The sequence below is a fragment of the Eriocheir sinensis genome, chromosome 44 (assembly GCF_024679095.1).
Source record: "Eriocheir sinensis breed Jianghai 21 chromosome 44, ASM2467909v1, whole genome shotgun sequence".
Classification (NCBI taxonomy): Eukaryota; Metazoa; Arthropoda; class Malacostraca; order Decapoda; family Varunidae; genus Eriocheir; species Eriocheir sinensis.
The window spans coordinates 6,344,124-6,356,623 of record NC_066552.1 but is presented as its reverse complement, the minus strand read 5'-3'; the positions used below and the strand labels follow the sequence as shown (position 1 = coordinate 6,356,623).

At 43.0% G+C, this 12,500-nt stretch overlaps 2 protein-coding genes and 1 long non-coding RNA gene across 7 annotated transcripts in view; 1 reads left to right on the top strand and 2 right to left on the bottom strand.

Annotated features, from left to right (window-relative positions):
• The window catches only part of LOC126980361 (muscle calcium channel subunit alpha-1-like), a 261,653-nt gene that overhangs the window by 213,492 nt on the left and 35,661 nt on the right, over window positions 1-12,500 (bottom strand). The gene's annotated exons all lie outside the window — the stretch shown is intronic.
• LOC126980363 (uncharacterized) lies at window positions 6,949-7,681 on the top strand. 2 transcript variants are annotated; one of them, XR_007733139.1, is made up of 2 exons: window positions 6,949-7,520; window positions 7,565-7,681. It is a non-coding gene; the product is annotated as an uncharacterized LOC126980363 (long non-coding RNA). The 2 variants fall into 2 exon arrangements; XR_007733138.1 differs by having other exon boundaries at window positions 7,561-7,681.
• The window catches only part of LOC126980362 (uncharacterized), a 7,266-nt gene continuing 2,518 nt past the window's right edge, over window positions 7,753-12,500 (bottom strand). For 2 of the 3 annotated variants that reach the window (XM_050830191.1, XM_050830194.1), the window contains exons 2-5: window positions 11,663-12,265; window positions 10,976-11,294; window positions 9,944-10,082; window positions 7,753-8,019 (exon numbers count right to left, since the gene is read on the bottom strand). In XM_050830191.1, coding sequence (XP_050686148.1) covers window positions 7,877-8,019; window positions 9,944-10,082; window positions 10,976-11,294; window positions 11,663-11,766 — 705 coding nt within the window. In that variant the 5' untranslated portion in view covers window positions 11,767-12,265 and the 3' untranslated portion in view covers window positions 7,753-7,876. The remainder of the gene's footprint in view (window positions 8,020-9,943; window positions 10,083-10,975; window positions 11,295-11,662; window positions 12,266-12,500) is intronic. The other variant, XM_050830192.1, reaches the window with a different exon arrangement.

The window sequence follows — 12,500 nt, the reverse complement described above, 5'->3', positions numbered from 1 at the left end:
TGCCCCGATTAAGACTTCACTTGAAGAAAAAGAAATGCAAATAAATTAACAATCAATAAATATGCAGCAATGATGAGGGGTATTAGCTGAGGAGGAGGAGGAGGAGGAGGAGGAGGAAGAAAGGAAGAGGAGGAGGAGAGAAGGAAGCAGACTGAAGGAGGAATAGAGAAGGGAGGATGGATGACGGAAGGAAGGAGATGGAGGAGGTGAAAAAAGCTGAAGGAGGAAGGACGCGAGAGGGAAGGGAAGATGGAAGAAGAAGGAGGAGGAAGAGGAGGAGGAGGAGGAGGATGAGGAGCATAGATTAAGTGGGAGGGGCAGAAGGAGGGGAAAGGAAAGCAGGGAATGAAGGAGAGAGGAATATGAAAAGAAGGAAGAAAGGAAGGAAGGTTGAAAAGAAGAAGAAATAAGGGAAGAAAAAAAAGGATTAAAAGACGTAAAGCAGAGAGGAAGAAAGGAAGAGAGGAAGGAAGAGAGGACAAGAGGTAGGTGGAGGAAAGTAAGCAAATAAAACAAGATTAAAAGACGGAAAGCAGATGAAGAAATGAAGAAGGAAAGGAAGGAAGGATAAAAATTGAAAGGAAGGAACGAGAACAAAGAATTAAGATGGAGAGAGAGAGTAGAAAGAAAGAAAGAAAGAAAGAAAGAAAGAAGGGAAGGAAAACAAATGCACTACGTAGAAGAAAGAGAAGGAAAGGCTCAATAAGACAAGTAAATAATAGGACATTTATCACATACACACACACACACACACACACACACACACACACACACACACACTCACAGGTATGCAGTGACGTCAACGGTGTTTGTTCTCACTCACCTGTGGAAGAATAAAACGAATGCAGGTGAATAGACTGACACTCTCTCTCTCTCTCTCTCTCTCTCTCATTGGCTATTTACTTTCCATTATTTCCTTTCCTATTCTATTTGTTATGTCTTTAAACACTTCCCTCTTAATTTACACTCTCTCTCTCTCTCTCTCTCCACATTCAAATGGCTAAAAATGCAAATTGCTAAATACATAAAAACGTAAAATAAATTATTCCACCCTAAAATAGGCAAGACATTCCCGTTTTCTCTTTTGGTGGGAAAAAATATACGTTTTCTAAGTCTGCATTCCTCGATGGTTAATTTTGTGAAAGAGGAGACTATTTCTTCGTTACGGCGTCGAATTGTTGAATCTATGGAGGCGAGGGAGGCAAGAAGAGGGAAGGAAGAATGGAGGAGGAAGGAGGAGGGTAAAGGATGGAGGGAAAGGAAGGAGAGGAAGGAAAGACGAAGGAAGGAAAAGTTTCAAAGATGATCGTTAATTTTAGGTTAGAGGAGTGTTCATTACCCCTCTCTCTCTTTCTCTCTCTCTCTCTCTCTCTCTCCTCGCTTGCCGTCCTTCCATTATCTTATCTTTATTTTCATATCTCTCTCTCTCTCTCTCTCTCATCCTTTCATTCAGCTGTACCACAACCACCACGACCTAATCCTTCTCCTCCTCGTCTTTCTCCCTCCTCCTCCTCTTCCTCCTTCTCCTCCCCACCCCTTCCTTCTCTTCCTACGACAGGCTTCATTTTTCCCTCCTCCTCCTCCTCCTCCTCCTCCTCCTCCTCCTCCTTCTTCGGTCGTCTTCATAACGCGCCTTCTCCTCCTCTTGTCATACTCCTCCAACCTCCTCCTCCCGTCTCCTCCTCCTCCTCCTCCTCCTCCTCCTCCTCCTCCTCCTCCTTTGGCCTCTCTCCCTATTTCGGTCGGCTTTATTACCCCTCCTCCTACTCTTGTCATCCTAGTGGTTATGCTCCTCCTCCTCCTCCTCCTCCTCCTCCTCGTCTTCCTCCTTTTCGTCTTTCTCCTCTTCGCCTTCCTCTTCTTTTTCGGCCTCTACCAATTATTGTCAATTTATTGGTTATGCTGTCCCTCTTTTTCCTCTTCTTTGTCCTTTTCCTCATCTTCGTCATCCTATTGGTTTGCTCTTCCTCCTTCTCTTTATGATTCTTCTACTCTTCGTCTTCTTCGTCCTCCTCCTACTCTTCTCATCCTACTGGTTATGCTCTTCCTTCTACTCCTTTTCATATTCCTCTTCCTCCTCGTCTTCGTGTCCCTCCTCCTTCTCTTCATCGTCCTCGTCTTCGTCCTCCTCCTCACCTGCTCCTCACAATAAACAAATCGAGGCCGCGCACTAGCTCTCGGGAAAACCTTCTTTAAAAGCCCCCCGAAGTCCATTTTTCCTCCCTCCCCGGCCGGCCCCGTCCCGCTACCTTTCCTCGGGTCCCTCCTCGCCTCCCTCCGTGATCCAGGACAAGGCTGGACCGCTGCCAAAAGCCTCAGTGAAGTGCTTGGATAAGGCGAGAATCTGGAGGTCCCAGCTCGCTCGCCGCTCCCGCCATTTTCTCGAACAAAAGACAATCGCGTGTATACAAGGTCCCAAACAAAAGGCACTCGCATGTATACAACGTCCCAAAACAAGTGACAATCGCAGCCTCGGAGGTATATAAAGCCGCGTAGTAAAGTGGAGGTTAATAAAGTGGAGGAAGGTAATGGAGGATGAAGTAAAAAGGTCGAAGAGAAGGGAGAAGGGAGGAAAAGGTAAAGAGAATGAGAAAAAAAGAGGAAAAGAGGGTAAGAAATAAAAGGGAAGGAGATGAATACGATGGCAGAGGAAGGTAATGAAGTATGGAGAGCAAAGACCGTAGAGAAAGTGACTCAGAAAGAAAAATAGGGTAGAGAAACAAGAGAAAAAGAAACAAGGACGATAAAGGTCATAGAAGAAGCAGAACGGAGAGTGATGAAGTAAAGGAATAAAAATTATGGACTTGATGGATGAGGAATGATAAAGGGGGAAGAGGGATGACGATGAATCAAAGAATATTTACTGGAAAAATGAAACACGAAGAGGGAGCAGAAAAAGCTTAGGTAAAAAGACGGTGAAGAATATAAATGCGTAGAAAAAATTATGATATACGAGACGTGAAAAGGAGGTGGTAAAAAAGGTGAAAAGGGTTAGAAAATAAAGGAAAAGGAAGATAAGTACGATAAAATAGGGAAGATAAAGGACGTAGGGAAAAGAAGGTAGGAATGAAAGGGATGATAAGAGATGTGAGAAGGAAGAATGTTGATGTAAGATCGTTAAAAAAAAGGTAGACGAGAGCAGCGACGAAAAAATAGATAAAAGAAGATAAAGATTAAGAACGCGTAAAAATAGGTAGTAGGAAGAGTATAAAAAAAATATAGGTGAACAAATATAAAAAGGCGAAATAAGAAATAAAACAAAAGCATGAATGGAAATGGGAAAGAAGGGAGAACTTTGATATAAAGATTAACAACGCGTAAAGATAGGAAGTAGGAGTATAAAGAAATAAAGGTGAACTAATATAAAAAGGCGAAATAGAAGGCAAAACAAAAGCATGAGTGAAAAGGGGAAAGAAGGAAGAATTTTGATATAAAGATTAACAACGCGTAAATATAAGTAGTAGGAAGAGTATGAAAAAATAAAGGTGAACTAATATAAAAAAGCGAAATAAAAGGTTAAACAAAAGCATGAGTGAAAAAGGGAAAGAAGGAAGAATCTTGATATAAGGAACGTGGGAGGGAAGCGAAGGACGAAGAAGAGGAGCCTGTGTACTGAGTGAGCCAACAATAGCGGGACGGAGACAAATGGAGACAGGGGAAGAGGATCGGAAAACAAGGGAGAAGAATTGTGACAACCTTGGAACGTAAATAAAACGTGAAAGAAGCGACAACAAATGGCGATTAATGCCGAGAAGAAAGACTCGGGGAAGACCAAAACTTTCCCTGGTACGCAGCTTGTGATAGGAAGAGAGAGCAGTGTGAGGAAAGGAGAATTTCGAAGATGTAAAGAATAAAAAAATGTGATAGTGTTAACTGTGATGTAAGAGGAATTTCCAATATATATCGTAAAAAAATTAAAAGAATTGTGGGAAAGTGATAAAAATTGACGAGTGTGATGTAAGGAGAATTTCGAAGATGTAAAGAAAAAAAAAAAGGATGTATGATAGTGATAAGTGTGACGTAAGGGGAATTTCCAATATATATCGTAAATAAATGAAAAAGAAATGTGGGAAAGTGATAAAAATTGATGAGTATGATCTAAGAAGAATTTCGAAGAAGTAAAGAATAAAAAATAATCGATGTGTGATAGTGTCAGCTGTGATGTAAGAGGAATTTCCAATATATATCGTAAAAAAATAAAAAAGATATGTGGGAAAGTGATAAAAAGTATGATCTAAGAAGAATTTCGAAGATGTAAAGAATAAAAAAATGGACGTGTGATAGTGATGTGTGATGTAAGAGGAATTTCCAACATATATCGTAAAAAATGAAAAAAAAAGTGGGAAAGAGCGATGAAAAGAGCGATGAAAAGTGATGCTAGAAAAAAACTTGAAGACAGACTGTGAGAGAATGAAAAAAAGTGGATGTGATAAAGTGATAAGTGATATACATAAAATTTCCAATATATACATCGCAAAAAGTGAAAAAAAGTGGGAAAGTGATAGTGATAAACATGTGATGGAAGAAATTTTTCAAAGATAGATGGTAAGAAAAAAACACCGAGTGAATGAGTGATAAAGTGATAAGTGTGATTGAAGAGGATTTCCCAAGATAAGACGTAAAATAGGAAAAATAAATAAATGATGAAATGCAATGAAAGTGTTACCCAAGAATAATTTCGAAGATAGCTCGTAAAAAAAAAATAACAAAGAAATGGATCCGTAAAAAAACCCACAACGATAAAGAAAATATAAAATGGGGAGGAAAGCATAATGAGGCCATATTATAAACTGGTGAATATAACTTTACTAGCAAATTGGATGTATAATTAATAGAAAAAAACAGTAAACGAACAAAAAGTGAAGGTAAATAATGTGCCATAAAGTAAAACCATAAAACAGTGAGCAGTTTATTACGATATAAAGTTGAAAAAAAAAATATACACGAAATATAAAAAAAAAAGTAACAAAAAATAATGACAAACCAGTGCACAAATTTATTAGCATCATAAATAAAAGAAAAAAAACACGATTAATATAGAGGGAAAAAACACAATTCAAGTAACAAACACCATAAAACTATACTAAAGAGTTGAAACAAACAGACAAGCATCAAACAACCCGCCACGGCGCAGTAGCAGCAGCAGAACAATGACGAAAAAAATCTATAGGGTTAGGCTGCCTCGGGTTTTGATCGGGGTGAACAAAAGACGAACGGCGGAGGGAGGAGACTATAGGCAGAAGGCGGGATGGAGGTTCTGGCGGCCGCTTAAAGAAGATCCGATCGCCCGAGAGGAGGATTCAAGAGGCTATGAAAGGCAGAGGGTGGCGGGGAGGAGAGGAGATGCCATAGAAAGATACTGAAGGAAGAAAGAAAAGGAAGGAAGGGTAGGGGAAGGAAGGGCAGAGGAAGGTGGGGCGATTAGAACGAGAGAGAGAGAGAGAGAGAGAGAGAGAGAGAGAGAGAGAGAGAGAGAGAGAGAGAGAGAGAGAGAGAGAGAGAGAGAGAGTAATTAAACAATAAATCATGAGGGTCAGTGAAAATCTGATTTACAGCGACAGTAAAGTATATTAAAGTAAAGGCGAAGCACAGAAAATGATTTACTACAATTAATATTACGTAAAGTTAATTAGTAACTCATCCTACACACTTGACGGGACTATTATACAAATTTATTTTACTCATAAACGCGCCTGTCTGTCTAGTTCTGTTTCTACTTTATTTTTCTGACTAATTCCGTCTGTCTGTCTAATTGCTGTTGGTAGTTATCTCTCCCTGTTTGTCTGTCTATTTGCATTTGGTAGTTGTCTGTCTATCTGTTTGTGTTTAAGGCTATCACTCTGTCTACCTGGCTTGTCTGTCTGTCTGTCTGTCTCTGCATACCTGTCGTTTTCTTCCTTTGTAGCTGTCAGTTTCTGCGTTTGTCAGTTTACCTTTCTTGTCTGTCTATCTTTTCTTTTGCCTACTAGTTCTCTCTCTCTCTCTCTCTCTCTCTCTCTCTCTCTCTCTCTCTCTCTCTCTCGCTCTCTCCGGTCTGTCACCTGACCGGTCTGTCACTCTTTCTGTGTCTGTATACCTGGCCCCTATCGTTCCCTTTACATTTGCCTCAGTCTGTTTATCTTCCGAACAAGGTGCATTACTTCGCTATTTATCCGTTTACCCGCCAGTCACTCCGCCTGTCCTACATATCCAGCACTAAAAAAAAACTTCGAACTGGCAAAAAACATCCATCACTGCTGCCTTGACGTAAAAATAAATCAACAGAGGGGATAAAATAAGTGTGACGTCATGGGAAGGTGAACTCTCCTAGCCAATCACAACACGGCTAACCTCGGCCTGATATCCCAGCCCACCAATCATGGCTCAGCTTTCACGACGGGAGGGAGATAAAAAAAAAATGAGAGAGAGAGAGAGAGAGAGAGAGAGAGAGAGAGAGAGAGAGAGAGAGAGAGAGAGAGAGAGAGAGAGAGAGAGAGAGAAAATACGGTGAAATTATGTAGTTCCACTTTTATTTTTTTTCCTCAACAGAACTGTCGATTTAGTATAGCGTTACAATGTTGCCAAATCATGGTGGTGGTGGTGGCGCAGCGCTGCCAAGTGTAGGTTTAATATACTGCTCATACATAATACAAATTCATGCTTTAATTGGCAGGCATTTTACCGCGGTGCCTAGAAGGAGCGTGTGTGTGTGTGTGTGTGTGTGTGTGTGTGTGTGTGTGTGTGTGTGTGTGTGTGTGTGTGTGTGTGTGTGTGTGTGTGTGTGTGTGTGTGTGTGTGTGTGTGTGTGTGTGTGTGTGTGTGTGTGTGCGAAAAGTAGATTGACATAGATTTATGGATAGATAGATAGACAGATAGATATAGATAGAAATATAGAGAAATAGAGAAAGAAAGAGAAAGGGAAGAAAAAAAATAGAAAAAAGAGAAAAGGAAAAAAAAAAGAGAGAAAAGAAGAGAGAGAGAGAGAGAGAGAGAGAGAGAGAGAGAGAGAGAGAGAGAGAGAGAGAGAGAGAGAGAGAGAGAGAGAGAGAGAGAGAGAGAGAGAGAGAGAGAGAGATAGAGAGAGAGAGAGAGAGAGAGAGAGAGAGAGAGAGAGAGAGAGAGAGAGAGAGAGAGAGAGAGAGAGAGAGGGGGCAGGCAGGGAGGAGGAATAATTTAAGAGATAAGACCGTCCGGGTGTATGTATGCCTTGCTATCAGAGTATATATCTAGTGCATGTATGCAGTGTATATTCTGTATATATATGCAAATGCACTTGATCATGTCAGGAGTGTGAGAGCGAAGAGGTGAAGTGAATATTAGTAGAGGAATGTAGTGTGTGGAATAGAGATATGTAGCAAAAATTTAAATATATCTTAAGTGTATACTCATTTGGTACGACAGAAAAGCAGTATGAACTTTTTATGTACCTGTGTGTGAGTGTAAACATGTGTGTGCGTGTATGACCCAGAGTATAAGTAAAATAATCAATGACCTCTTTATTGAATGTATGTATGTATGTATGTATGTAGGTAGGTAGGTAGGTAAGCGGGTAGGTAGGTAGGTATGAATGTATGTATGTAGGTAGGTAGGTAGGTAGGTAGGTACTTAGGTAGGTAAGAGAAGAAGTATGCAAGTAATACGGTAAAAGTTTTTTTATATACTAGGTGTGTATGTATACCACTATGTATGCATGTGTATGTAAGTGTGTATGCGTGGCTCAGTACACATGAAAGGCACAAATCAGTCAATCATTATGTGCAAATGTCATTATGTGTATGTGTGTATGTGTGTATAAGTGCATGTGTAATTCTGCTTAGTATAAATCGAAGGGCATAGGAAAATCATTCAGTCGGTATGTGCGTGTCAGTGTATGTGAATTTATGTGCGTGTCTCCTTCTCAGTACACGTCGTGAGGCACAACGACCTGAGTGGGCAGCGCCTCCCAGGCCGCGGCGGGCACCTGGGCCTCGCGCTCCTCCGGGCGGCGCAGCGACACCATCAGGCGGGCGAAGGGCAGCGACAGGTCATCCGGGTCCACGCCTGGGAGGGAAGGGGAGGTGAGACGGGGGTGGGGGTAGGGTTGAGAGCAGGGGAAGGGGTTGAAGAAGGGAGAGAGGAACAAAGAGATGGATGTGAGATATAGGGAAAGAGGAAGGTAGGGCAGGAGGTGAAGGGGTATAAAGGGTGAGAGGGAAGAGAAGGGGGAAGGAACAAAGAGACGGATGTGAGATATAGGGAAAGAGGAAGGTAGGGAAGGAGGTGAGGGGGTATAAAGGGTGAGAGGGAAGAGAAGGGGAGAGGAACAAAGAGACGGATGTGAGATATAGGGAAAGAGGAAGGTAGAGGAGAGGAAGAGAAGGGCAAGATGAGGGGAGTGGGAAGAAGGGAGGGTATGTGAAAATGAAAATGAATGATGAGAGAATGAGGAAGGTAAAGAAAGGATAAAGGAGAGGTGAGAGGGTGACGAGGTGAAGATGAGCAGTGAAGGAGAAGGTGACGGGAGCAAAGAAAGTGAGATGGAAAAGGTGAGGGGAAAGGGAAAGGATTGGGACGGAAGAGTGACCTGACTGGGAAAGGTAAAAAGGAGTAAGGGACGAACAGAAAAGGGAGTAAGGAGAACATGAGGAGGGGAAAAAGAGGGGGGAAAAAGATCAGGAAAGAAGTTTTAGAAAAGAATGGAAGGAAGGAAGAGAACGAGGAGGCAAGGAAGATACGAGACGAAAAGAATAAAAGAGGAAACGAGATAGGAAGGAAAAAAATATATGAGAGAAAAGGAAGCAAAGAAAGACCGAGTTGCAGAAAGGAAAGAGAAGGAAGAAGGAAAGAACTGTGTATGTAGGAGAGCGAGGGAAAGGAAGGCAAGGAAGAGAGGAAGAGAAGAAGGAAGGGAGGGAAGGAGAGAGAGGGAAGTGTGAAGAAAAAAGAGAAAGAAAACAAAGAGGGGGGAGAGAGAGAGAGAGAGAGAGAGAGAGAGAGAGAGAGAGAGAGAGAGAGAGAGAGAGAGAGAGAGAGAGAGAGAGAGAGAGAGAGAGACTAAAGCTTACATAGATAAGAGAAGGCGGAGGGAATGAGGAAGGAAAGTTGGAGGGTAAAAAAGTGGAGGAGGAAAATTACGTAAGTGGAGGAACAAGAGGGGGGGGGGGGAGAGAGAGAGAGAGAGAGAGAGAGAGAGAGAGAGAGAGAGAGAGAGAGAGAGAGAGAGAGAGAGCAAAGCAAGACAGATAAGAAGGGAGAGAAGGAAGGAAAGGAGGAAGGAAGGAAGGACTGATGGAGGAAAGGAATGGAGGAAGGACCAAATTTAGTGAGGGAGGGAGAGAGAAAAAATAAACAGGAAGAGGAGAAGGAGGAGGAGGAGGAGGAGGAGGAGGAGGAGAAGGAGGAGGAGGAGGAGGAGGAGGAATTGAAGTTAAAGTAGAGCAGGCGACTGCGGAAGGAAGACGGGAGGGAGGGAGGGAGGGAGGGAGGGAGGGAGGGAAGGAAGTAACGATGGAGGGGAGGGAGAAAGGAGGGAACGGAGGGAGGGAAAAAATAAAGGAGGAAGACACAAGGGAGGAGGAAGGACATGATGGAGGGAGGAAATCGAGGTAAAATTTCCTTCCTCTATAAGTCAAATTATTAAAGTTTTTTTCCTCCACGCTCTCTCTCTCTCTCTCTCTCTCTCTCTCAGTTTTCCCCCAGTTATACATTCATTTCTTCTTCCCTTCCAGTTTTTTTTTATTCCTTTTATTATTCTCACCTCTCTCTCTCTCTCTCTCTCTCTCTCTCTCTCCATTTTCCAAAGTTATAAATTCATTTCTTCTTACTTTCCATTTTTTTTTCCATTCCTTTTATTATTCTCTCTCTCTCTCTCTCTCTCTCTCTCTCTCTCTCTCTCTCTCATACATACATTCTTCCTCGTTTCCATTCTTTTTGCTTCATTAATAATTTCCCCCTCTCTCTCTCTCTCTCTCTCTCTCTCTCTTACCGGCGCAGAGGAAAGTCTTTCTCCTCGCGAAGGCAATGTTTGTACCACACGCCACCGTCAGCAGATCGCCGGCCCTGTCCACCACCACCGCCGCCACCTCCTGCCCCTCCTTCGGGTACCCTTCCTCGGAGGGCGCAGCCTGGGGGTTGGGTGTGTGGGGGAGGTGAGTGATCCGTGCTGACTCAAGGTGGGTTTGTAAGTTGGTACGCACTCCGCTTATTCGTTTTCACATTAAGGAAGTTTGTCTGTGTTCTTGATAATTTGGGTGGGTGGGTTAGTGGTCGCGTGGATGGCTGACTGGGTGACTGGTTGGATGATTGGATGAGTGGCTAGGTGACTGAATGGGGGTATTACTGACTGGGTGACTGGAAGACAGACTGAATGCGTTAATGGATGACAGACTGGGTGGCTGAATGGATGACTGACTGGTTGGATGGGTATATGACTTTCTGGGTGACTGAATGGGTAACTGGATGAATGGATGACTGACTGGTTGGATGGGTATATGACTTTCTGGGTGACTGAATGGGTAACTGGATGAATGGATGATTGACTGGGATATTGCCAAGAATGCAGACTGGATAAGACTGGATGATTGACAGACTGAATGACTGACTGGGCATGAATGACTGGATGACTGGATGACTGACTGATTGACCTACTTGACTGGGTGGCTTGTAAGGAAAATAACTGACTGGTGGATCGAAAAAGTATTGACAAACTGAAAATTACTAGAGGTTATGAATAAAAAATATGATGTAATAGCTAATTTGGTCTTTTAAAGTGGTAAAGAATGGGAAGAGAAAAACGATATCCTGAATTAAAACAAGACAAAAAAATATATAAATAAAAACGAGAGGAAAGAATAACCAATACTCTGATGGTGATGAGGACGAGGGGAAAACTGCCATAAAAAACACATTTACCAACACGGGAAGAACACTTTTGTAACCCTCTGAAGGACGGGGAAGGGCGTGCTTGCGTGTGTGTGTGTGTGTGTGTGTGTGTGTGTGTGTGTGTACCATTACTCACCCTGCCTTTATCCCAGAGCTTCGTGGCATAGTCGTAAGGGCCGTTCGGACACTTCAATACATAGGCCTGGAACTCTTGCCCTTCCTTCAAATACACCTTCTTCTCCTCCTTCTTCACCTCCTGTTCCGCCTCCTTCACCTCCCCGTTGGTCTCTTTCTCCTCCGTGTTGCCATTGGTTGCTTCAGGGGTGCCGTTCTGCGTGCTCTTCCCTGATTGGTTCTTGCTCCTTGCTTCTGATTGGCTCTTGAGGGTGGCCACGGTTCGCCTCCCCAGGAAAATACAGGACTCAAGGGCGATCAGCTGTTTCCTGTAGCTCGACCTGTGATGGTGAAAGGTAGGTTACAGGTAGGCAGAGGTAGGTGGAAAGGCAGGTATATTGGCAGGTAGGCAGGTGTGTGTATATTTGAGTAGTCTCTCTCTCTCTCTCTCTCTCTCTCTCTCTCTCTCTCTCTCTCTCTCTCTCTCTCTCTCTCTCTCTCTCTCTCTCTCTCTCTCTCTCTCTCTCTCTCTCTCTCTCTCTCTCTCTCTCTCCGATACACACTTCCATTTCAGTTCCTCACACCATTGCCCTCTTACTCACTACCGATAGCACTCTCTCTCTCTCTCTCTCTCTCTCTCTCTCTCTCTCTCTCTCTCTCTCTCTCTCTCTCTCTCTCTCTCTCTCTCTCTCTCTCTCTCTCTACTTACTTGGGCTTCCCTTGGTCTTCTTCAGCGCTGTAGTCGAAGAGGTGGACGGTCGGGGTTTCGGGGCCTTCATCCTCGAGGCTCAGAACGCCCTTGTACACCGGCATCTTGAGGACTCGCTGTTATCGCCGCTAGCTCTTCAGTCTCCGGTTTATGTAATTCGTCTGGCCTACGCTTATCAGTAGTGGCTCTTCCCCGGCTCGTCTTCTTGGTAAATGTAATTCCGCTTTATCGGTGAGGGCTTTTTCTTGTGATTTCTGAGTTCGGTTTTTTTAAATATATATATTTAGATGTTTATGACACTTGTTTATTACTGTGTTTTGTGACTCCTTGCTTTATTATGATAGATTTATGGTGATGTTTTTTTTTCCTTTACGTATTTTTCCCTTCTCTGCTCATTTATTTTCTATCTTTTATGTTTTGCTTTTCTCCTTTCTTCCTCTCTTATTCTCCTCCGCACTATATTCCTTTCTCTCCTTCTTTTCTTCCCTTCTTTCTTTATCAGTTCCTCTCGTCTCTCTCCCTCTTTACTGTCCGTCTTTTCTCGTTATGATCGCTTTTCAATTTTTTTCCTCGATTTTTATTTTTCTTCGTCTGTCAGCACTTCTATTTCAAATCGAAGAAGATATGGGTTAGTATTTCTTTCGTGTGTGTGTGTGTGTGTGTGTGTGTGTGTGTGTGTGTGTGTGTGTGTGTGTGTGTGTGTGTGTGTGTGTGTGTGATCTTTGGCAAACTAGGTGAGGTAAATGCTTCTGTCCTCTTTAAAGCTGTTGTTGTTTTTGCTCTCGTTGTTGTTATGGTGATGGTGGAGGCGGTGGTAATGGCGGAGGCGGTGATGATG